This window comes from Microtus oregoni, unplaced genomic scaffold, assembly GCF_018167655.1.
Source record: "Microtus oregoni isolate MIOR12 unplaced genomic scaffold, Mior012 000032F_ref0000030, whole genome shotgun sequence".
Lineage (NCBI taxonomy): Eukaryota > Metazoa > Chordata > Mammalia > Rodentia > Cricetidae > Microtus > Microtus oregoni.
The window spans coordinates 11,193,234-11,220,738 of NW_024543091.1; the positions used below are offsets into that span (position 1 = coordinate 11,193,234).

At 36.4% G+C, this 27,505-nt stretch overlaps 1 protein-coding gene across 3 annotated transcripts in view; it reads right to left on the reverse strand.

The window, feature by feature from the left end:
- Hmgcll1 (3-hydroxymethyl-3-methylglutaryl-CoA lyase like 1) overlaps positions 1-27,505 on the reverse strand; it is a 123,639-nt gene that overhangs the window by 36,853 nt on the left and 59,281 nt on the right. For all 3 annotated transcript variants that reach the window (XM_041679343.1, XM_041679344.1, XM_041679341.1), the window contains 2 exons: positions 21,228-21,291; positions 18,438-18,626 (listed from right to left, as the gene is read on the reverse strand). In XM_041679343.1, the coding sequence (XP_041535277.1) occupies positions 18,438-18,626; positions 21,228-21,291 (253 nt within the window). The remainder of the gene's footprint in view (positions 1-18,437; positions 18,627-21,227; positions 21,292-27,505) is intronic.

Consider the following 27,505-nt stretch of genomic DNA (forward strand, 5'->3'; position numbering starts at 1 on the left):
TCAAAGCCACTATGTTCATAATACACAGGGAATGGAAGGAAACTGAAAATCTTTCATCTGATGAATAGATAATGAAAATGTAGTATATATACACAATTCAGCCACAAAAAATTGAAATCATGAAACTTGCTGGTAAATGGATGGAATGAGAAAATATTGTACAGAGTAAGGCAACCCAGACCCATTTTTTCTTATTCTTAGATCCTATCTCTGAAATTTTAGTTATGAGTACATAACCTGGAGTAACTTCAGATAACAGGAAAGTACAAAATACCACAAAAAAAATAAGGAGGGTGGTGGAGAGCAATAAAACAGAGGAAGAGTGGTGTGGAAGGATAAGAATAAGAAGGTATACATCTACATCACGCTCCAGATCTGATGAGACCATGAACCCTAAAGAACCCACTACTATCGCTTCTCTAATCCAGTATAATTTCTAACTTTATTCTAAATATTTATCTTTATACCCACACAATTCAAAGAAATTTTTTTCCCTCGAACAGAAAACATTACAGAAATCCACAAGAGGTCAAAGTGCAGAGAATAGATGCCCATTCCCAACTGTCACATCTACAACACAACCCCTACATTTATGGCTCAAAACCGACACAGAAAAGGGGTTGGAAAGATAGAGGACCAGATGTCTTCTCCAAGGTGGTGGCTTTTATATACAACCAGGAGGCTGCATCCACGGAATCTCAACAACATGAAATATACAATGCAAGCTGACATGCCAGTGTGGATGGAGGAAATGCCACTAGCCTCGCCTCTAGAGGAGAATCAATGGAATCTCGTGGTTGGTGAGAGAAATAGAATCAGTATTCTCCAGGGATGAGCCCTCTGATAGGTTGTACAACACCAGATGATAAGCCCTACACACATGTACACAAATAGCACTACATTAAGTTATATTTATAAATTCATGTGCTTGTTATATGTAACAATAACAATTAAACAATACAAGTCCATGATTTTGAGGAGTGGTGGAAACATAGGAGCAGGTACATAGGAGAGGAGAGGAGAGGAGAGGAGGGGACCAACAACATAATAATACACTACTCATACACTAAAATCTTATAAAATTAAAATATAAACTCATCCTTTAGATTCAGTACAGACTTCAAAAGCCAGCCTTCTATTGGAAAGATAAATTATATTCTTGAGTGATTTTATTGGCTTCAGTTATGGAGGCAAAAAACTGAGAGCCAAAGAATGGAGTCAATGGGAAAAGAGAAGAAAAACTAACACTCTCAGAAGCTATTTGTATTTCAGTTTTACATATGCGAAGACACAGAGAACAGGCAAGTTTGGTAGCTTGTCCAAGATAACAGAGTAACATTTAGATGTTAGATGTACAGGTTTAAAAGCCCTGCACTTAACCATCAAGTGACATTTTGCTTTTCAGAGGTTAAAACTCAATAGACAATAACAGAAGGAAAAAAATTTAGTTTGTCAGAAATAATTGCTGTGCATTATTCTCTTTAACTTATATATTTATAAGTGAGTTTCTTTATTAATATATTTTAATCTAGACATCATGATTCTTGGGATTAGAAAAGAAAGACTCTTGAGTAGTTTATGTTTGATGGGTAATTATATAGACCTACATTTATATTCAATATTTCTTTCATATTTTTCTTTGCTGAGCTTAAATCCATGGCATTTGTGGTTAGTATATAAAAATTTCAACACATATATTCATTCTGAAAAGAAGGATCTTGTGACAGAAGCACCAGGAAGAGAGATAAAACTGCTAGAAGTGAAAGCCACAACGCATCTGGAACACAAGGTGGGAGTGGCAGAGGGACTGACACAAAGTAGGAGAGCTGTTGACTGGCTTCCTTATGCCACTCAAAAGTGGCACCACCCACAGTGCTCTGAGCTCTTCCACACTGGTAATCAAGAAAAGGCTCCTGAAAATTCGCCTATGTGTCAATTGGTGGAGTCACTACCTTAACTGGCATTTCTCTTCACAAATGACTTTGAGTTGAGAAAAACTAACCACTACAATCAAGGAGTGGGCACCATGCCCTGTTCTGGGATAGTTTTGTGCATCTTGTAGGGGCTACAAAATATAAATTTTTTCTAGAATTTGTTGCTTTTAAAGACAGTTGTTTATCTGTTTAGAGACAGACACATACAATTTCTTACATGTTAGCCTGTTCACACCCTAATATATCTATGTAGTGACCCTGAAGGTTATTTACCGACATTATAAAATAACTGCTTCTGTTATTTGGTTTCTTGGTTATTTGAAATATGTAATACAATGAAGGGGAGAAAGGGAAGCTCCTGATCCAGCATGGAGAGCAACAGAGGGAAGAATGAAAGGGGGTGAAGAGACAGGGGATGAGAAAGCAGTAATTACTTGCCACCGTTTGCTAATTTTCACTGACCAAATGAAACCAAAGTAAGAGTTGACAAATTATAAAAAACAGGTGTAAACAAAGAGTGTAAAGCCGCTTCGGTCCTTTTGTCAATGCAGGTGCATATCCATATTTTGGTACCATTGGGAAATAAAGTGCTATTCTGTATTCAAATGCCATTAGGTTATTTACAACTAGATCTGGAAGTTTCATATTTATCATCATGAAGCTTAAAGCCAAATGTCCCTTGTTCAGGAGCACCAAAGATTAACAGATTAGAATGTTTTCCACATGTCCATTTTTACTGTCAAGAGAATTTTAAAGACGTTTTCCAGCTTCCGCAGCTGAACCAGATGTCAGTGGATCCCACAGAGAGATGAAATTGGCAGAGTAGCCTTCTCATAACCTCAGGGTTGTTTTATCAGGGATCAGTTTAATGTCTAGGAGCCATTTGTTGCTGAAGGCTATAAAGTTTTGGGGTCCCATCTGCCACAATTAAAATATCTGCTGACTTGCGAAACCAGGAGACTTTCTTACAACTTTTCCCACACAGCACTGTAATTGATGCTGATGTTGGCGCAAGAACTGTAAAAGGTCTCGTTTTCACTGTGTGTTTCCGGTCTCTGGTTTCAGAAACATCAGCACAGAATATTTCTCCAGCCACAGACTGTGTTGTGCAAACACATCCGGGGGGCTTTATTTACTCAAGTGGTCTCTTCATTGCATTCTCAAATGACAGAAAGATCTGATGGGCACTGGCTAGAATAACTTTTAGGGGAAAAGATCAAGTTTTATTAAATGTTCATTGATAGCTTTGGTTCAGAAAGTCACGGCCAGAAGCCCAAATGTGGCTATAAAGGAATACTTTATCCTCCCCTTTTTGTTCTTTAATTTTTGTATTTCTGTCACTTTAAGTGTGGGAACATATTTTTTAATTAAATAATTAAATGAACATACTTCTACTCCCTACACAGTAAATGGAACACTACTAATATGTTGGGTTTTCCTATAAGCTCTGCCTGATCATTTGCCCAGTTCTTTCAGAAATTTCAAATAATTCCATTTTTTACATAAAGCATTACAATGTAAAATATTTGGGTGGGGATTTTTTGTCTTATTTGAACCTTACAGATTGGAAATATTGCGTTATATGTTCCTTTGAAGTTTCTCATGACGTCTTTCAGGTTTTTACTCTTTCCTTTGCCATGCCAGTTTGCCAAGAAGCCTGTCTAAAACACCTTCATTTATGTTAGCATGGGATTGTTTGTATTATTTTCTCTAAACTATGTCTTAGTTTATGTCCATGTGTTCATAATCTTATTATTGTACACATTGTCTATGTCTACTCACACAGAGAATTGACACAGAATTTATAAGTTTTGCATGAATAAATAGATCAACTTAAAGTTGTCATTTGTTCAAATGTTAAGTCTTCCATGCCAGAAATTTAATCTTTCCATGTACCTAAATACTAGTTTTCTCCATAGTATTATTTTACTTATGAAAAATCAAAAATATTGCTAGATAAATGTCTTATTATTTGATATCTTAATGATTACATAGTGATAAATTTCGTACATCTTGCAATGAGTTTTTGCAGCTGAGCATACCTATATATATTATGATTTTTATATATTGTGCTTGTGTACTGTGATCTTGTTGTATTTATTGATTTTAGCAATTTTCCTAAAATCTCTTTGAAGATTTTGAGTATAGAAATAGAATATCTGGAATGAAAACTCTTTTATTACAGATTTTTCTTGTCTATGTCTTTTACTTCTGTTCTGGTTAGAATCTCCTATTTGTTAAGAATGTCAACAATTTTCTTTGCTTTCATACACTATATTTTGATCATTTACCACCCAAAATACTCCCAGTTGGCAATAGCCAACTTCCTGTTTTCTATCTTTCCCTCTCTAAAAACAAAATTAAAAGTGAAAATCATTTAAAGAACAGTAAAACAAACAAAATAAAACAGAACAAAAATCCTCCCTCCTCTCTCACATGGAGTTCATTTTTTGTTGATCAGTTACTTCTGGAGATGATTGTCCTGGAGTGTGGACAATAACCCAGTGACACTCCTTTGGAGAAAATCGATTTTCTCTTCTGGTATAAATTGCACATAGATCTTGGCTAAGGGTGGAAAGAATGTCAGTGATTTTCTAAATCATTAGAGATTATCATAAATCTTTTTCTTTTATTATATTGATAAATTAGTTTTACAATCACTGTTTCTGACTATTTCTACTGATCTATCTAAAAACTTTTTATGATTTTATGAGTCAGAATATCAGAGTGTCTTCTGAAACAGTCTTTTGTAGAAATCATTGCATAAACAAGACCCAAACAATGGCAATTTCAATAGACATGCTAATGTGGAGGGAGAGAAAACTTCATGGATTTCCCCTCTAAACAAAGAACTACAGTCAACTAAAGACTGTTGAGAGAGGAAGAATTAGTCTCTCCAAGGATGAGTGCCTTAACTGGCTATCCAATACAAAATGGCCAGACCTGAAATCATATGCATATCAGCAATACTTTAAGTTGATTCTAAAGGCAGAGAGAAATGTACAGCTCAATAAAAATCAATTAAAAAGGTTGTTTTTATATATGTATGCATATGTGTGCATAACAACAATAATTAAAGAAAAAGAAGCTGTCAATCTGAGAGGTTGTGAGGAGTCCAAGGGAGAGGTTGAGAGAGGAAATGTAACAGGAAAATGATAAAATTTTATTTTGTTTTTCAAAAAGATAAAAATTAAAAATAAATAAAATTGGAATGTAGAGAGGAGCAGAATGCCTCATGACTGCATTAACATTACGTTGGGAATCTCTGCATCAATGGCTGCTTCTAAAGCAACTTACAAACTTTTTCCCTTTGGCCTGGGGACATGGGTCAATTAATAGAGTGGACCAGGACTTGAGTTTAGATTCCTAGCACCACATAAATGCTAGACACAGCAGCACACCTCTGGGACCACAGTGCTGTTGGTCCTGTGAGATACCCTGTATTCAAAAATATGTGGAGAGCAAACAAGAAAGACAAGCATCAGTGACCTCAGTCTTCCACAGGCATGCTCAGATACATGTATGTACAGTTGTGCACATGTGCAGGTACATAACATACATGGGGAGGAGGATCGTCTAGGAAATAGTTTACATATGTTTTATCTTTCAGTGCTATGACAACTACCAAATAATTTGTGGGGGGAAAAATTCAGCTCAATTTCATTGACTCATCTTACAAGGAAATCTTGTTCACTAGACCATGCTTTATTTAGACAAGCTTCCCATGGCATGTTACTGGCTAAAAGGGGATTTCGTATCAGATTCTTTTCATGATAAATGGATATATTCAATATATTTAGGGGAAAGTATACCTTTAGAAAATCATTCCTCACTAGTATCCTCCTATCAAATTTCAAAACGAAAAGACTAAGGCTGCCAGTGCCCTTGTTTCGCTAACTGAACTCTTTTACTTGCCTATGTCAATGACTTGTACTGTACAGACCTTTAAGTAAGTGCCTTGATCTCAAGTCTACTTAAGCTAAAACGGACCTCAGAGACCATCACCAAAGTGACCTCTAACCAAAAGACAAAAGTTATGGATAGAAGGGCCATGCTCATCAGGCTTGCTCTCCACACGTAGATCATATATTATGCAATAGTCATTAGTTGCTTTTCTTAATTTGTGATGGAATATCCCACAGAAGAACTGGAAATGTTGCAAAATAAAATGAGTAATAACTGCCATAACCTGAATACTATGCTGTCTTGGAATTTCCTCTGCCAACCAAAACAGTTCATTTCTTCTGAAAGCAGCCCAAATGAAGCTTTCAGAACACAGGAAGAACATATTCCATTTCTTTGCCAGAATATAGCATAAAGGACTTTAGTGTATTTCATGATGGAGTCCTTATTCTCCTCTGAAACCCGATAGCCTGGGTCATCATGGCTAGCCTTTCTATTGGCATTTTTCTTTTGCTTTTCCTCTGTAACTGCACAGTAACTCTGCCTGTAGCACTCTGCAGATGCTCTAGTCTACGGTTCCAATATGTTCCACATTTCTCCAGCAAACTAGTTCCAAATGCTCAATAAACAGACAGGTTTCTTATACCCCATTACTCAGTATCAATTGTTTTGTTGCTGCTTGTAGTAATAAGGGCGGCGGGGCTGCGTCCCCAGCACCCTGGCTGCCCGCATGGCTAGCTTATGCTCCAAAATAACAACACGGAAACTGTATTCTTTTAAACACTGCTTGGCCCTTTAGCTCTAGCCCTTACAGGCTAATTCTCACATCCCGATCAACCCATTTCTAATAATCTGTGAGCACCGGTCTTACTGGGAAAGGTTCAGCATGTCTAACCCGGCAGCTTGCTTCATCGCGTGCGTCTGCCCGGGAGAGCGGAGCATGGCATCTCTCTGAGGCGTCTGCTCCCAAGAGGAGAGCTGTGGAGACTGAGCTCACTTTCTCTTCCTCCCAGCGTTCTGTTCTGTTTACTCCTCCCACCTATCTTCTAACCAATAAAATGGGCCAAGGCAGTTCCTTTATTAGCCAATGACCTTCCTCCATCAGCTGCTGTTTTGCTGTGTTATGTTTTTTCAGACAGGGTTCATCTGTGTAACCTTGGCTGTCCTGGAACTCACTATGTAGACCAGGCTAGCCTCAGACTCAAGAGATCAGCTTGCCTCTGTTTCCAGAATGCTGGGATTAAAGGCATATTCCTCTATGTCCAGTACCAATGACTTTTATTAGTGACTTGTCATTGTGACAGATTACTTAACAAAAACAGCTGAAGAGATTCAAGACTTACTCAGGATCTCTGTTCAGAGGATACAGTACATTGTGTCAGGGAAGGCGTGGTGATGGGAAGAGCCCCCAGCTGTGGTGACAGAGTGTTTGCTTGAGGATGCAACAATTTGGACTAAAAGTCAAACCCAGAAACAATCCTCCAATCTCATTCATATGAGCTCATATTTTCCAGCTAAGAACCCTATCTAAATAGCTTCACAATCTCCCCAAACAGCACCATCATTGGGAAGAAGTGTGCAAATGCATGGGCCTGCTGGGATCTGGAAGGTAGATTTAGAGCATGGAGAGCAAGCCTGGGGGCAGCATTCCTCTTTGGCAGGTGCCCGCCCTGACTCCTTTCATGACAGACTATAAATTGTACAATGAAACGAACCCTCTCATCACCAATTTGCTTTTGGTGCTGGTGTTTATCGTGGCAATAGAAGCAAACTAGAACAACTGGCCTTTCCTTCCTAACAGCATGCCTATATATATTGGTGTCGGCCTATATGCCTCCATTATAACACTTGCCCACTTACATTTGAACCCACGTGGTATGACTCACTAAATACAAGCATTAATAAAAATCTGGACAAGTTTAATAAATTTCTAAACTATTTTGATGGAAATACATATCTTTTTCCACTATTTTTTCTTAGACTTCCTTTTCTGCCTTAAAAAGTTTTTGTGTCTGTATGGCAGCTGTGCAGTGAGCATCCAGGGGTAGGTATGTGTGCCATAGCATGCATGTGGAGGCCAAAGGTCAGCCTTGGGTGGTGTTCCTCATCTTGTGTCTTGTTTGAGTTGGAATCTCTTGTTGTTTGCCACTGTGCAGGCCAAGCTGGGGGGCTGGCAAGCTGGGGATTCTGTTACCTCTGTGACAACATTGACATAGATGTGATGGGATTACAGATACACACTGTTATACCTGGATTTATATAGGTTATAGGCTCTGGGGTTCAAACTCAGGTACCTCATGGTTGTTTGTCAGTCTTTGTCCTGGTTGAACCATATTCCTAACCTCTTCTCATTTGTGTATTAGTACAGAATCTCATTAGAATACACAATGTCATCTATATTTATTTACTTAAATTGAATATTGAACTCTGGACACTGATCATGCTAAGCAAGGTTCAACAAGAAATCATTCCTTAAGTCCTAAGTTATTATTTTTAAGAAAATCCTTCTACTTCAACCATGGAAGTCTGAATTTGAAGAGGGTAAGAATAAAAATAATTATAATTATCCATATATAAGTTGTGTCTACTCCCTTGTTCAATTGAGCTCATTTTAACCTATAACTTTTGTTAAATTAATCAACAAGGTACACCTGCATTAAAATCCACTGTGTCCATTGTGGGATATCTTCAGCAACAGGGACTTGCCTTTAATTCTTGGAGGTAAGTAGGTGATCAAGAGCAGCAACAACAGAAATAACTAGTTTATATTATTTTGGATGTTTCCTAGCTTCCCTGCCCAGCAATTCCAAAGGAGGTTTTTCATGCCTGGTTCTTGTGGTTTTGGTTTTTGATTTTTGTTGTTATTGTTTGCTTTTGTTTTTTTTTTAGACAGTCTACGGTTCTTGGGGAGATTATTATCACCTCAACTGGTGCCACTTCATTTTAAGATATAGGTATTAACACACACACACAAATATACGATTTTAGATAAATATAAAATAATGATTCCCTATATATTTTTCACATTGCCTTCCCTCAAAGCTCCCTCCCCATTTCCCATTATCCCCTCCATATCCCCTGTATCCTTCTATTTCTCTATGTGGGGTTCTCCCCAACACAGTCCTTTTTTACTTTCCTGTTTGTGTAGTTACTCCAGGTACAATACTGCCACCTGAAGAAGGAGAGATAGGAACCACAGGTGAAAGGGACCCATGCTGTTTGTCTTCCTGGTTTTGGTTATATCACTCAACATATTTTCTAATTCCATCCATTTATCTAGATAGTATCTTGGTGGTAACCAATAGCTGTCTAATTAGAACCAAAGTCTTTTAACAGGGGGGCAATCACACTATAAACGTAGCCAGCTAAAAGTAGCTGGTAACCTACTCAGGAGAACCTACTTCTGCTGCTTTGCTTACCCAGTCTAATTCCGAACTACATTGTAAATATGTATCCTTCCACCCACAGATAACCGTAGACTGTCCCTCAACAACGAAGTTTCTTTTTGTAGCAGAAGGAGAGCATTGCAGCTAGAACTGCAAAACAACTCCTGCACCTAAGATTCAGAGGACATAGTGGAAGAGAAAACAGAAATGTGATAAGAACCACCAGTCTGCTCAGAGACTATATCAGGCCTGCCTAAACAAGTCCTAAACAATTTCAACACTGGTTAGCATCCCAGTGCAGAGGGTGGCCCCATCTAGATGAAGGTTACAAGCAATTAATGACTGTGAGAATAAGAATTACTACACCCCAGGGATGAGCCCCTGGTTGGTTATCCAATGCCAAGTGATCAGTCCTAGAAACATACATGCCAGCATCATTGAATGGACTCTGACTTATATTTTTATCTTTATTGGACTGATGTCTTAGTAATAAAAATGATTTATTTTGTGGAAATGCAAAATTCATGGGTTATTTGCTTAATCTGTTATCTTTCTAAAATCATGTTGTCTTTCTTACAGCATAAGTGCATACTAATATACTCTATGGTCACTTTTACATTATTTTCAAGGAGAAGTGCTTCAATATGTCTGTATAGCAAAAGGAAATGAGTGCTGGAGAGATGGTTCAGTTGTTAAGAACACTGGCTGCTCTTTCAGAGGACCAGGGTTCTATTCCCAGGACTCACACATGGCAGCTCACAACTGTGTGTAAGTACAGTCCCAGGGGATCATATATCCTCTTCTGTCCTCAAGAGGCTCCAGGGATGTACATGGTACTCAGACATACAGGCATATGAATATATATATATATATATATTATTTTTAAAAGAAAAAGCAAATACATTTTGGTCTTTACAGAAAATCTATTCGTATAGGCTCAGACTTTCAGTTGAAAATAGTAAGTTTGGGTTATATAAACAAATGTCTCCAAGAACGCTTACTGGAGCAAAATCACATCAAGAGCAATGAGAGTTATTTAGTTTCTTGTAGCTACTGTGAGAACAAAGTAAATGTAAGTAGTTCTCAGACACACTATTTAAACCACATTCTTCTTTTTTTAACCTCATGAAATTAGTCTTAAAAATAGTTTCCACATCCTACAGGGAAAACTTTCCCCAAGAAATTTCTCAAGGTATCCACATGTTTAAAATAAATACATTTTAATATTTTATACATAAATAAGCACGAATATCTTAGCTTTATTATTTGGATAATTTTCTCATAGATGGCAAGACTATTTCCAGTCCCGATTTGATGAGGTGAAAGCAATTTGCGGTGTTAGATTAAAAAGGCTCAGTATTTGAAAGCAGCCTCACAATGCACAATACCAGTATTTATTAATTTCACAGTATCAGTGAAGCTTAAATCCGAGTTGGAAAGGCAGTAAGAGAGTTCAGTAATTGCAAATCACACACTCTGGAATCCCTGGAAGCAGCCAACATTTCCAGTTCTTTATAAATCTCTTCACCATGCAACGGATTCTTCAGTACAAATTACTTGGGTCAAATGTGCTGAATTATTTCAGGTTACTCATTGAATCAAAGTATTTACTGATTGACTTCCGTATGGTAATTTGTATCCTAATAGGTACATAGATAAGAAAAGCATTTTTATAGAAAGAAAAATCATCTTACTTTTCAAAATATTAATTTTTATTTTTATTATGTGTATATGTGTGATGTGTGGGTGTTTGCTGTATGTGTGCAGATGCTGGTGGGTCCCCAGGAACTGGGGTTACAGACGCATGTAAGGTATCTCTCATGGGCTTTGGAAACAGATCTCAGGTCCTCTGCAAGAGCACCAAGCACTCTTCAGCACCAAGCCATCTCTCCAGCCACATCATTTTCTTATGTAAGAATCAAGTTTTACCCCAGCTTATAAATTTAAGTTGTACTGACTTAATTTTTAAATATGTTCAAACAGAATAACTGCCTACTAATAACTTTTCATATTAAGTAAATTATTTTTTCAATGGTTTTGTCTTATGCTATGAGGAGTACTCTGGAAACTGGAAGATTAGAGAAGCCTGTGAAAAACGGTCCTAGGCATAATTTTGTTTTGTTTTGTTAACTACTTAAGCAGCGTGGAAGCCTCACATGGTACTATATCCCTGGAATCCCAGCACACAGGTGGAGGCCTTTACATATTTAAGAAGTCTGAGACTAGCCCCCAATACTCAGGTACGAGGTCCTGCCTGCTAGCAAGTCTTGTAACCTCAGCCCTGGAGAAGTGGGACAGGTGAATTCCTGGGGTTCAATAATAAAGCAGCCTCATGGTGAGCCACAGTTCTTCCTGAAAGATCCAGTTTCTCAATAAACAAGGTATGAGGAGGGGAGGGAGGGGGAACTGTGATTGGTATGTAAAGTGAATAAAATTTTTAAAATAAAATCAAATAAATAAGGCATAAAATTAAGAGCATAGGAGGCAGTTTGTTATTGCCTGTTGAGGAGAATAGCGATACTATATGGGGCTGTCCTTTCCCAGCTAGTTTCCTCAAGACTCTTACCATAAAGAGATAAAATACATTGTATCTGTTGAATCCTCATTGCAACTTTGCATTAAAACTCACTTAATAATGACATAAGATCATTTCATTGTTTTAATGAATCAAATTTCCAAGTATTTCATTGAAAATTTCTGTATCTATATTCATTACAATAATTGGTCCACGGTTTTTCTCTCTTTTTTTTTTGTCTTCATCATTTCTTTTTGTTGCTGTTGTTTTTGAGAGCTTTTCTGGAAAAATCATATTGGAGTCAGTTCCCTGGAGGGGTGCTAGAAACTGGCAGTGAATCTATCTGTTCCAGGAATATTCTTGTTGTGAAATTTTTCATTACTGCCGTAGCCTCATTATTTCTCAGACTGTGTTTGGTCATCTGCATTCTTTTGGTTCATTTAAATAGGCCACATGTGTTTAAAAATTTATCTATTCTATGTTTTTCAACTTGTTAAAATAGTCCGAAATTTTCTCTAATTATTCTCTGACAAAAATCTGTGAAATACCCTATGGTTAATCTCCACTTTTATTAAATTGCACTTCCTTTTGACTAGTGAAACCATTTGTTGACTCTGTTACTTTCAAAGAACCAATTCCCTATTGTTTGACCCTTTGTGTTGTTCTTTATGCATCTCTGCACTGCTAATCATAGTTCTCCACATCCATTCAGTCCTTGTTTGACTAATTTTCTTTTTCTAGGACCAAAACCACATGACTAGATTGTTTATTTGAGATCTCTTTTAAGATGCACTAACACAGAGACAAAGATTTCCTACTTATAACTGCCCTCATTGTGTCTCACAGGTTTTCATTATTCAAGTTTCATTTTAATTTGTTGCGAGAACTTAAAAAAAAATCATTTCTCCCCTGTTTTCTTTAGTAGCCAAAAATATATTGTTCAATCTCCATAGCTTCTTTTTGTCTGTTGTTCTTTTACTAAGATTTATTCTTGCCTATGGAGGGATACCTTGCTCAGTCTAGATGGGGGGGGGGGGTGCGCCTTGGTCCTTCCTCAAGTGATGTGACAGACTGTGCTGACTCCCCATGGGAGGCCTTACCCTCTCTGAATAATAAATGGATTTGGGTTGGGGAGAAGATGGAGGGGTGTGGGAGGACTGGAAGCAGAAGGAATTGGAATTGGTATGTAAAATATGATTGTTTAAAAATAAAAAAGATTTAGTCTTACCAGCCTTTCACGGTTGTGATTTTATCTCTCTTCTTGGTGTGGTTTTCTTCTGCAGGGCTGATTTAGTTGTTTGCTATAAATTGTTTTAGCTTTTGTTTATCATGGAATGTCTTTGCTTCTCCTTCAATTTTTAAAAACAGTATTCTGGGTACAGCAGTAGTTTGGCAGCTTTGATATACATTTGTCTCTTCTTTCTTTGCCTAAAATTTTCTGCTGAAGTTTTGGTGTTACTCTGATAGATTTCTTATGATAGCACACATTTCTGCACACTTAGATTTTTAACAATGAGATGATATGGAGGAGGCTCTCTTGGTCTTCTATAGTGAAGTTCCATATTTGTCCTCAAGTCCTTTACTAAAATAATTTCCTCAGGACATTTCCTAGTTTTTGGTGGTGACTTTTTACCCTTCTGGGATCTGTAACTGTATTGTCACTTCTTAACTTCTATAGCTCTCTCTCTCTCTCTCTCTCTCTCTCTCTCTCTCTCTCTCTCTGTCTGTCTCTCTCTCTCTGTCTGTCTCTCTCTCTCTCTCTCTCTGTCTCTCTCTCTCTCTCCTTGTGATATCGGCTCTCCTCTGTGGCCTTACCACTTCTTATTTGCAGATGGCAGAAGAAGCTTCCCATCTTACCCTAGAAGTCCCCTGCATCCTTTCCTTTGCTGTATATCTATCTGTTTACTTAGCTGTTTAAAGTGCATCAAATGAATGAGCAATATATAATGCATATATTTATAAATATATTTGCTACCCAATGCTCTGTACTGTGTCTTTGCTTCTAAAAAAGATACACACTAAAAGTTAATAGTGTTGGCTAAGGCAGTAATCACAATTGAGTGTCACGAGTTTGCCAACCAAGTGTACCATTATCAAGAAATTCTGGAAATTCTGTGACTTGTCTCAATTTTGCACAATTACATCCTTTGTAACAAGTAGGAAGTGAAAAAAGAGAAAGACTTGGCTAGGTAGTAGAGGAAATCGCTTTAAATCCTCTTTGAGAACCACATAAACCAATTACAATAAGAAAAACTTGCAGTTTGGTGGCATTTTAACATGGTTTAGTGAGAGTTACATAAAACCACGAATGCTTTTTGATGTAAAATTAGGTTAATAATTTAGTCTTTTTAAAAGAGAATAATAAACATATGGAAAGCATTATAAGGAAAGGCACACTAGCTAGAGGTCTATTAAATTTAAGAAAAAGCATGTAGTATTTCTTCATGAGAAATATTGGCCTTTCTGCTCTGTCTCTATGCTAGCAATTAACATGTGACTGTTATTTGTAGCATTGGATCTCATTCGTTTTACCCTACTTTACCCAATTATGAAGGCTCAAAACATTTTAACAGAGAAAAATGAGCAATTGTTTTATATTAAGTAGATTAACCAATTTGTTAAACTGGTGTTTTATTTAGGGACTTTAGGAATATGAAACAGAGTAAAACTCAGGTTTTACATAAAATTGGAGACACATATATAGGTCCATGTATGTTTCTTTCATTACTAAATTATTGTACATTTTATCACCTCATTTTCTTGCTCTATTGCTTTTGAGTAGTTATAAATATCCCACACTTGTATCTATAATCAGAATAATTTTTCTACATTAAAATATCTGATAATTACGAATTATTAATGTTCACATACCTATGTGGTCCTCTGAGTTACATGTTTAAGCAATAAAAGACACCTAAAACCTGAGAATCCCAGAAAGGCTCCTCAAGAAGTTGATTCACTGGGCTTTCCAGACTGAGGGGGACATTCCTTTTATCGCTCCCCTTTGTTTCCTACCACGATAGCCAAGTTTCTGCTTAGTACTTGTCTCTTCGCCTAATAGTAACTTCTAGTTTGGAACACTGCAAACAGTTTCTCCACCCCTGAATTAAAACAAATGATATCCACTCTGCCTCCACCACAAATTTTACTAGAAACCACTTCAAAGATTCCATTAAAATGAAGTATGGCCGCTGCCTCCTGAAGCCAGGTTAGCTGTGTTCTTAATGAAGCTGGGCTCTCTCATTTCCCCTGCACTGAAACTTTAAGATTTTTTTTCCAAGATTTTTGGTTCTTGTTATCTAAATTTAAACCTGCCTCTTTTATTGTTGTTGCTGCCATTTCTATTAAAAGTTGGGGTTAAAAATAGTCTCTGGTAGATTTTTCTTCATGTAGGTCTGTTAAAGACCAGCACCCACATCTGTCTACAGAGACATCCCAATGCCACACCCATCTGTCTTCAATCAATTTAAAATTATAAAAGACTGAAAGATTGTCTGAATTATGCAGTTCCAGAAAGTGGGAGTGTGTGTCTTTCTTTGGTTGTCGATATCTCATCAAACTATATGCAACCATATAGTATCATAGGAAAACTGATACACAGGAAAAGAAAAATAAATAAATAATTTTGAAACATTAGCTTCCTTTGCCCACCTCCCCTTTTGACCATTTTCTCAATAGTTAATTGATGCACAATATATTTCTTAATATACAAATTTCTGTGACACTTTTTAATCTGTATGTTTACACTGAAATTACAAATGAAGTTCTTTGATTTTATGGAGTTGGAAGAATATCACTCCTTTCCCAGGCCATCTTGCCTCCCTTCTGTCTTCTGCCTTCCATATATACATAGAGCTTATCTATATTAGGATGGGTATGACAGAATATATAATCACAGGTTCTTAGAGCTTTTACAGATGACAAAAGGAGTTACTGAGGACTACAATATCCACCTCTTCTCTGATGAACACACACACAAATTGCCAAGAGCTTAGCTTAAAGAGAAATAGATTAGAATCCTTTCAGAATGTGATTAGAAATGAAGGGTCCTACTGATCCACAACTATTTGAAAGTAATTCAACTTTCAAATTCAATGTAAAGCCAAGCTCAAAACTCATGAGGGCTACGAAATTTATGATGCACAAAGAGAGGACTTCTATCTATCTTCCATGTATAGTCAATGCCATGAAAAATAAGCATGCTTATCTTCCTTGATTGGGGAGAATCGTGCCGTTGTTGTTTGTCCTTTGATTAAGAGTGCGTTCTTTTGAGGAGTCTTGGACACAAAGATTTCTTCATGTTCCCCACGTGCTTGAATGCAAACATGTATAATGTTCCCCTATATGACCAGCACGGGATTCCAATGTTCCCCAACATATGCAAAGAATGCAGAGTATGCCACTCAACAAATCAAGTTCTCTAAACCTCAATCTAATCTTTCACCCCATCTTCCCAAGATATTTGCCTCAGTGATTATTTTTTATGTTCTTAAAACACACACATCCCTGGGAATTATTTCTTCTTATTCTGTAGGTTAATTTTAAAAAGTACAAACATATATAATAGCATTCTGAGAAATGCATTGTGACTAGGTTCCATCACTGTGCATAATATAATGAATTTACACAAACCACAGAGTGGATCACTCTGCATGGCCTCTTGATTCTGTAAAATGAAATATATGAGGTTGTACAAGCATAATATTGCACTGATTCTCAGTGGGCTTTTTAGCAGCAATAGAGCTGGGCTTACTGCTCAATATTAGAACACTGGCCTAGCATATATGAGGAATCCCCAAGTTTGATGGCCAGAATCAAATACACACACAGAAAAGAAAGAAAGAGTTTAAAAATACATAAACCAAAAATATTTGCATACTTTAGTTGTCAATACTAGTTGTAAACACCATATTTATACAATTATATATCCTAGTTTACAATATATTTATACGTACTAGACATGACTTCTGTGGTGTATTGTTCTATATTAGCAACATACATGTTTGATAACAGCAGCATCAGAGCACATGGCTAATCATCCCATTAAGGCATCACAATGACCACCAGATCCCTTGGAGACAATAGCTTTTCAGCACTAGTATCATTACATAAGAACACTACTGTATGTGTAATTTGTGGTTTACTTAATCGTTTTAAATATTTAATATAAATACAAAATAATAGCAATATATAATATTGCTATAATTCTGCAGATATGTTTTTCTTAACAATTAAAATCACAATAGATATAAAAATATTTAGTACCTAAACAAGCAGTATTAATAGGTAGAAAATGAAAACTTTTGTCTATATTCTGAGACTCTACACTATAAGCCTTTATCCCCAATAACCAAACTACCATCCATAGACTAATAAGCATATTATATAAATAAGTTACTACTCATAATGTGAAAATATAGAAATAATGAATAAATATCAGACTTGTGGGAAAAGCTTAGGCATGTGCTCAGGAGCACATACCCTGAAAAATCATGAGTTAATCGTTTTTTCTTCTCACATATAGAACACAAGTCAAATAAGCTCCTCGCATTATCTCTAAACATCTGTCGATAACTGTATATGTTGGAATTGTAACATTAAAATTTACAAACTGGTTTTCAGTCTTACCAAAACAAAACTGTAATAGTATTATCTCTGTCAAAATTTTAGCTGTACAGATATCAAATGAGTCTATTTTTTCATACAATTAAGAAAATTTTAAAATAAAATCATTTAAACTTATTCTTTAGATAATCACACTTAGAATAGCATATAATTTAGTGGTTCTTAGTACTCTAACTTTTTATATATTTTTTTCCTTAAACAACATAAAGGGATCTATTTGACTGAAATAAACAACAGTTCTATTAAAAGTGAGGTTGTGGGGGGCTGGAGAGATGGCTCAGTGGTTAAAAGAGCATTGCCTGCTCTTCCAAAGGTTCTGAGTTCAATTCCCAGCAACCACATGGTGGCTCACAACCATCTGTAATGAGGTCTAGTGCCCTCTTCTGACCTACAGACATACACAGAGACAGAATATTGTATACATAATAAATAAATAAATAAATAAATAAATAAATAAATAAATATTTTTTTTAAAAAAATGAGGTTGTGGGCTCAGTGGTGGAGTGCTTGCCTAGCACGCATAAGGCTTTAGGTTCAATTTGTAAGTACGTGTGCGTGCATGCAATGTGAGCTTGCAAACTTTAGAAAAATGCTTTAATAAAATAGTTTCTGCTCCCACTCCACATATATTCATCATAGAGCAACCCAATTAACAAGAGACCCCTTGTTTCATGATCACAACAGTGCATGCTACTGTTTTGTGTCTTTACTTCTCAACATGCCATAATATTCAACTGCATTAAATTTTATAGTTGAGGTACATAAACATTGAAATTAGAAGACATAGATCTAATAGAATTTATACTCTAAAAATTAAAGACCTCCAACTTGGCCAAATCATATAAATAGTAATGAGACCCCCATTTTCCTAAAAAAAAATATATAGCATTTACAAATATTTCATGTGTGTAGCTGTCTTGAAACATCATATTCATAGAATCTTAACATAAACTATACAATACATATTTAATACATGTTTAAGCATTATATTTGATTTGCATTTAATAAATTTATTTCACTAAAGCTCTCACCATGCTTATATCATAGATAATCATAGCACGAGACTACAAATACCTGAAGAGCTGTTAGGATATTTGCGAGGGCTTGTCCATAGGTGTCGTGGCAGTGAACAGCAAGAGCCCCTGGAGGGATTTCCCTCATGACACTTTCCAACATCATCTTCATGCTGCCTGGGGTGCCCACTCCAATCGTGTCTCCCAAAGAGATCTCATAGCAGCCCATGCCATACAACCTCTTTGAGACCTGCGGAAAGGCAAATGCTGGTAAGAAAATGGAAATAAGCTGACTCCAACCCTGTGAGTCATGAGTAAGCATCACCTAGAGATAAAAAATTACAGTGATGATGAGTTTGCTCGTGGAAAGTGTTTGCTTCAGTTTACCGGTCCTCTTTTATGGACATTTAAGTTTTAAACCCTGGATCAATATTTTGGATGAAATTGTTGTTATATTATCTGTCCAAGTTTATTTTCATATATGCCTACCCATCTATCTATTCGTGTAAACTGTAATTTCATATAAATTTCTCAAATGTAATCAAAAAGAAGCATTGAAGGTCTACATAGGAAGTAGTGTTTCTTTGGGTATTACATCAGAGGTCATGAGACACCAACAGTAATTTCAGTTCTGATGTTAAGTAGCTTAGCAATAACAATCACTTATTAATCCTAGCTTAAATGTTCTATCTCATGGGTGAAGGTGCTCACGTCAGATAAATTTTAAGTTATCTTCAAGCCTAGCAACCAACACTGCAATAGGAAAGCAGTGTGGGCTGTGCAAAGACAGCATGGTATTTGGGCAAAGATTCTATAATCAGACAAGTACGGATTTAACTATTAGCTCTCACCCAGATCATCCCTTTAATACTGGTTTGATCATGAGAATAATCTACTGGTGCTTCAATTACTAATTTGCCGAATAAAGATAACAAAATGTCCTCATCTAGAATGCTTTCCAAAGCCTTGACAGTATGCTCTCAATACTTACAAATAACCATGACATGCTTGGCTGCAAAATAAAATAAAGAAAAGGATTTTTGTTTATTCAACTTGTGCTTGTCCAGAATCACCTTATTCCAGGGCTGTGGTAGCTGATGGGACTGATGAGAAAGCAGAGAGGACCAGGACCACTTGTTTGTTTGGTTGTTTGTTTGGGTTTTCTTGCCAATATCATGGATATATGCAGAAATCAAACTAAAATAAAACTCTGGACAAAGAGCCTAAAGGACAGTGGCCACTGGCCTAGAGCTGTCAGTTAGAGGGGAGGCAGTGTGAGTGCCTTGAGATGAAATAACTTGAAAAGGGTGAGAGGGGAGAGTCTAAAATGTGTTTGGAAAAGCACACACACACACACAAAGGTTAGTGGGTTCCAAACCAGTGAAGTGTGAAAGGAAGAGAGCATTCCAAAGCAAGGAAAAGTCAGATGTTCAAGAGAGTGCCACGAGCAAGCAAAGAACAGAAGCATTAAGTGTGAAGAAGGCTGAGCGTCTGCAAAAGTAATCACGTTTCAAATAGTCATTTCAGAAAGAAAAGAATAAATTCACAAAATGTATTAGGCTAGCACAAAGACCTCTGCAGCATGGCCACTGATCGTGATTTTTTAATACTTCTAATCTGTCTGCAAGACTTCAGCAGCACCCCAGTTGTTATGATATAAAAAAAAAATGAGTATGTAGGTCTTCCATGCTAGAACAGTGCAATAGGGGGACAAACAGTCTGGTATCTCCAAGAAGTGGACATAAGTCTTAAGGCCCAAAATCAAGTCCTTTGGAAATATTCCTTTAAAAAGACAATGTATAATGGTCTGTGCAGATACATAACACAGTCTTGGATGCAAGTAAAGTGATATAAAGCCTAAGCTTCATTATTTCCTAATATATTTGCCTCTTTAATCAAAGACCTTTAATAAAAGACATAATGAGCTAGTCTTCATTTGAAAAATATTCAGTAATCTTCATAGTTCCAATGAGTGAGCAAAAAAAGGAATTACTTCAACAGGACTAAAAGTTCAATTTACATAACTTGGGGTTTACTAATGATGTAACATTTACTGTTTCAGTGTTATATTACAAAATTTAAGAAAAATTACAATCTTAACAAAAGTTTACATTAATATACTTCATGTATAAATATGTTTCCAAACTAATTTCCAAAATAGAGTATTTGACATTCATTAATATGAATTTTTGGTAAAGAAAGAGTTAGAATACAATAAGTAGATTTAATAAGCCAATACGCAAATTTTTTTTTTTTTTTTTGGTTTTTCGAGACAGGGTTTCTCTGTGGCTTTGGAGCCTGTCCTGGAACTAGCTCTGTAGACCAGGCTGGTCTCGAACTCACAGAGATCCGCCTGCCTCTGCCTCCCGAGTGCTCAATACGCAAATTTTTAATGACTACAATCTATTTCCATAAATTTCTGTCATAAGAACATAGCCCATATAGTAATGAAGATCACAAATGAACAGAAACCCTGAAACACATGCTCTATGTAAGTATGAAGGAGAAAGAGCTGCACACATGTGTGTGCACAACTGTCTGACACTGTGATGGGACATGAGAAAAGCATTTCTTTGGCCAAGGTCATGCACAAGCATGACAGAATTCTTTACTCTTTAAAGTATCTGAATCATGACTCAATTATCACCCACCTTTAAACCGTTATAGCTGATAGGTCTATGTTGAAATAAAATGACTAGCTATGTAACAAAACACATCTTCAGTGAAAATTTCTTAGCCATACTTCTCTTTGGTCTCTGCTACTGAAATTCAATAAACAATAAACTGTCTAAATTTACCAGTAATACTCATCATTTTACCAGTAACCATAAAGGCTGGAGATATTTCTTACTTCCGCAACTTTCTGTGGTGTAATGCTTCCTTCATATGGACAGCCCAGGGCACAAGACACATACCTACATTGAAAATACAGAACAATATGATATTTCATTTCCAAATTTCCAAATAAATAACAAAAATACATCAAGTTATAGCAGTGGTTCTTGACCTATGGGTCTTGATCACTTTGATGATTGGAAACCCTCTCCCAGAGATCACCTAAGACAATGCAGCATATCAGATATTTACATTATGCTTCATTATAGTAGCAAAATTGCAGTTATGGAGTAGCAACAGAAATAATTTTGTCATTGGAGGTCACAAGGAACTGTACTAAAGGGTCACAACATTAGGGAGGTTGAGAAACATTGTACTATAGCATCATATAAATATCCAAAGCAGGAAAGACTAGTTAAATGTATTTGTTTAGAATGTTATAAATTGCATATCTAAATAGCCAAGTCTTTAGAATTATAAATTATATAATTGCTAACATGCAAAAATGAAGTTTCTCTCCATGCATCTATCTGGATATTCTGACAACAAATAAGATAGAGCCATTATTCATTTCCAACCTCAGGAAGCAGCCACCACCCCAGAATCCACCTTATTTCTCTCATGAACTTATCTAACTTGTTTCAAATAGAGTAATGTCTAACGGGTTTAAAGGTTCTGGATAAGACATTCTGTGAGCTTCCTCAGCAATTCATTTCCACTTAAAGATGGTGATTCCTTTCCATGTTATTATCAAGCTCAATGACAAGCCTATTGTAACTATTTTCAGCTTATCACCAACCCCACTTTACCAAAACATCCTCAGACACTCACTCTTACAACGCAATGTTAAAATAATGCATCATATGTCTGGTGTTCAGGGTGAAGAAAGACACCTGGGGAGTGGTGGAAGTGGGGTTGGAGCTACAGTTCTTGATCTAGGATAAGAAAGCTTCTAGATAGCACATGCTGTGTTTACAAAGGAAGCTAGACTTTGAGACGATTCCAAACTATTCTGAGGCACTCAGAATATTCAGAAAAGGTCCTGAAAAGTGAATTTTGATTTATAGAAATCAAGTTTTCATAAAGTGGCCATCAGAGGGAAGGTATGAACAAAAAGAGAACATACTAACATGTTCATTGATCTAAGCTGTGATTCATTAGAAAACTCAAAATGAAATTTCAAACAGAATTTAGATACACACTAAGTGGGCTAGTACACACTGATTGTCAGATGTAGCTTCATTTGGAGATATTAATATGCATAAAATTTAGGTTTAAGGATGGAATAGATAAGCTGTTTAACAAGTCCATCACACAGTACAAAAGATAAGGAAGGAGAATTCAAATTTGTTGAAATATAGCCTGCTCTTCCAGTTCTTATATAAACTTTTTTTTAATAATTTTTTTATTAAGAAAAGAAGAAAAAAAAACATAAACAAAAAACAAGTTTCCACCTCCTCCCAGCCTCCCATTTCCCTCCCCCTCCTCCCACCCTTCTACCCCTCCCCCCACTCCTCTCCCCCTCCCTCTCCAGTCCACAGAGCAGTCCAGGTTCCCTGCCCTGTGGTAAGTCCTAGGTCCTCCCCCCTCCGTCCATATCTAGGAAGGTGAACATCCAAACTGGCTAGTCTTCCACAAAGCCAGCACATTAAGTAGGATCAAAACCCCGTATAATTCTTAAAGTGTAACCAAGATACATGAGAAAAATGGCATAGAACTAGATAAAGTTGTATAAATGAGGAGAAATTCCAATCCAGTGGTTAATGGGTTAATATAAGTTACAAGAACTAATAAGAAGCCTGAACTAATGGGCCAATCTGCTTTATAACTTATAAAGCTCTCTGTGAATTTCTTTGGGGCTTGCCAGCAGTGGGGTACCGGGTGGAAATCCCAACAAGCAGGCCCCGATCATGTTATACTGATCCTAACAGAAGATAAAATGGGAAGTAGACTTGAACACACTGGCACAGGAGACTACTTCCTAAATATAACACCAGTAGCATAGACACTGAGAACAACAATTAATAAATAGGACCTCCTGAAACTGAGAAGCTTCTGTAAGGATATGGTAAGATAAAACGGCAGCCTACAGACTGGGAAAAGATCTTCACCAACCCCACATCTGATCTCCAAAATATATAAAAAACTGAAAGAAATAGGAATCAAAATACCAAATAATCCAATTAAAAATGGGGTACAGATCTAAACAGATAATTATCAACAGAAGAAACTCAAATGCCAAAAGACCTTTAAGGAATTGCTCAACATCCTTAGCCATCTGGGAAACGCAAATCAAAATAACTCTGAAATATCATCTTACACCTGTCAGAATAGCTAAGATCAAAAACACTGATGACAGTTTATGCTTGGGAAGATGTGGAATAAGGGGTGTTGGTGGGAATACAAACTTGTACAGCCACTGTGGAAATCAGCATGGTGGTTTCTGAGAAAATTGGATGTCAATCTACCTCAAGACCCAGTGATACCACTCTTGGGCATGTACCCAAAGGATGCATGCACATTCATATCACAAGGACACTTGCTCAACAGTGTCCATAGAGGCATTATTCGTTAGTAGCCAAAACCTGGAAACAATGTAGATGCCCCTCACCCAAAAAATGGATAAACAAAATGCAGCACATTTATACAATGCAGTATTACTCAGCAGAAAAAAAAAAGATGCCATCTTGAAATTTACAAACAAATGAATAGAACTAGAAAAACAAATCCCAAACTCAGAAAGATAAACACGGTATGTACTCACTCATGAGTGGATATTAGACATAAAGAAAAGGATAACCAGACTAGAATTAGCCAATAAGAAGCTAGAGCTAAGGTGCCAAGCAGTGTTTTAATTAATATAGTTTCTGTGTGGTTATTTTTGTTCTGGGCAGACAGGACAAACAAGTGGCTCCTCCTCCAACAAAATATAAACCTTTAACCTCTAAGTAAACACTCTACATATGAAAAAATATGTCAAAGCAGATGTCTGAGTTTTAGTTTTATGTACCATATTTCAGTAACCAATTATTTCATTATTTCTTGCAGGCCAAAATCTAGGCCTGTTTAATGGTGGAAGGTAAAAGGTAGCTTTATAAGCATCTTCTGCGACTAGATGGTGGTGCATACACAAGCAAGTTCCTGGAAGGGAGACTGTGTGGTGGAAGCCATTCGATAGTCATTCAGATGCTGCCCCCTGTGCACCTAAAAGCAGAGCTCTGAACACAGAGACTCATTATCCCTCGAAATAAGGCTGCCCTCACCTTCAAGATCAGGATCATAATCCATGTGGCATCTAGCCTCAGGCAGCAACAAGAGCAAGACATACAAACTGTGCAACATGATTTAGATAGATGGCTTGGCTAATTCAAATTGAAAAATGGATGTTTTGAATAAATGTGTTGGGCTATAAATCATTCCTTGAAGTGAAAGTTGGGGAAGACTGCCCTCCTTTTTTGGCAGTTGGGGAGTTTGCCATTCTAAAAGTTGGATGCCCAACAGAACTGAGCAGCCAATTGGAAAACGTTGTATAGTGAAGGAAGTCCTTTACCTTTACAGTGAGTGTCTTCCACTAAAGAAATAGATCACTAGTATCTCTGATGCAATATATTTTGGAAACAAAGCACACTTGGTTTAGGTTGCTTTTGATTGACAGGTAAAAAGGTAAATAAGGATTGCACTAATTGTGACGGGAAGAAAGTCTGATGCCTCACCTCTTTCTGGTTAGTAATAAATATTATTTACATTATAAGAACAAGGTATTAGAATAAAACATTAGATTGCACAATTATCTTTGCTTTCTGAACATAAATAAAATCTATGAGTTTTTAAATATTATTTAATTAATAATTTGCCTTATTCTTTAGTCTCATAATTTCGTTTTAAGTTTTTTTCTGGAAAGTTGAGAATAAATGCCACAGACGCTGTTCACAGATATATAGTCTTGCATTTTGTAATCTTTTGAAAATAGATAAATGACTTAGGCTTCTAGTAAACAAGGGAGTAATACACTTATGCCTCACATAGCTCAGATGTCAGAGGTAAAATGGCAGACCATATCACTCTGCCAAGACACAGATCTTTCATGTTTTTTGCTTTGAACTAGACTTTTTATTTTATAATATACATTTATAAGGACATGAAGTTGGAGGAGGCATGCAAAAGTTAAGAAGAGGTAAGAGGATTTGGAAATAATGAGTGATTAACATGATCAAAATGTGTTTGTGTGTGTGTGTGTGTAAGAATGAATAAAATACAAAAATAAAACAGAAAAATAGAATCATATTTAAATTCAGTGCTAAGTTAGGGAAGAAAATGAAGTACTCAAACAATTAAGGCTCACACTACTGTAGTTGTATTTCTAAAAATGATGATATGCAAGATATTCATCGGTATGGCTATAGGATAGGGACAATAATCCTATGGAAAATCCAGAAATAAACTTCAAATTGAGATAAAAGAAAAAAAAATAGTGTGTTGGGAAGCCCACATTTGTCTAAATTACAACTCTGCAATAAGCAGAATTGTAGTTCACTGATACGATTTTATGCTGTTTCCTTAACTTTCCAGTGAGAAACACTCTCCTCCAAATATTTTTCACATTTTGAAGTAGATAAAGTATGCCCTTTATTGTCAAGGTAAAAAAGGCAAAACAACTCAGTGATATTTGAATTTGAAGGTTTATAGACCATCTCTCTTTTTTATTGTGGTTATATAATTTGACCTTAAAATAAATACATTATTATGACAATGGGTGTGTATTATCTTGGATTTAAATTTTTTTACAAGCTCTTTACATGAAAATTATCTATTAAGCTACAAAGATAATTAAATACTTTTTAAAAGCTTTATGATAGAAAGTTGAGAAGATAAATTTCAATAGAAAACATGGTGTGGTATACTCTAAATCTGTTTCTTCTCCCAGTGGCCTAGGTTTAATTCCAATTGTCACAACTTCCTTCCTCAAAATGTCTTTAACATTCCACTGGTTGGTTTTGTGTGTCAATTGGACACAGCTAGAGTCATGGAAGAGGAAGGAGCTTCAGTTAAGGAAATGCCTCCATGAGATCCAGCTGCAAGACATTGTTTTCAATTAGTGATCAATGGGGGAGGGCCAAGCCCATTGTGGGTGGTGCCATCCTTGGGCTTGTGGCTCTAGGTTCTATAAGAGAGCAGGCTGAACAAGCCAGGGGAAGCAAACAATAAACAACTTTCCTCCATGGCCTCTGCATCAGCTCCTGCCTCCAGGTTCAAGCCCTGTTCGAGGGCCTGTTCTGAATTCCTCCAATAGATCTAGAAGTGTAAGCCAAATAAATAAACTCTTTCCTTTCAACGGGCTTTTTGATCATGGTGTTACATTGCAGCAATAGAAATTCTAACTAGGACATGCTTTATTATTATTTTTAAATTTGCAGTGCTGGTGATGATTAAGCCAAACATCTTCTCTTAGTAATTGTTGAATTGTTCCGCCGCTATGGATTTTGCTCACCTCAACTAAAAGAATTACAAGGTACAGTTAAATCCATTTCCCAGAATGAATAGTAGTATCATCATATCTGAATATTTATATAATTATTAGAAAACAAACGACTGTCTTTCTTCAATAACAAACAATTTATTGCAGGAACAACTCCAAATCTATGCTGCATCTGCTCACCTTGGAAGCAGGCGAAAACAAGTGCCGATTTCCCCCCTTCCTTTGGTTCCACCGTGCTAATGGCCTCCTTATCTTCCTGTCTCTGTTCTCTACTACCCTGTTTTCTAATGGCTTGTGCATGGCTCTATTGTAAGAGTCCCAGGACAGTGAATTCAGGAATGACATTACATGATATCTCAATTCAGAGCAGCCATGTAAATTCCTAAAAGAGAAAACTGGCTTTTTGATCTATGACAATTTTTCCTCCTCTGTTGCCCTTAATGGGATTTCTTATCATGAAAGCCAGCAATGTAGATCCAAAGCAATATAGTTCCTACATGAAAAGGCAAAGAGTAAGGATCTCAAATATACCTGTGTTTACAGAAACAGCTCTAATTTACTGACACGTATGAGTCTGATACAACACATAACCACATCTGGATAGCTGAATCTTAATGTCAGATTCACATCCAGCTCCCCTAGTATCAATCCAATTCTATATTCCATAGGCTAGAAACATGGTAATTATAATTAATGGGATGTAAGCACAGTGATTACTATAAATAAATATGGTTCATAGTATATATATATATATATATATATATATATATATATATATACATAAATGGTGGTTTGTAAGTGAACTCTAAAAACAGATA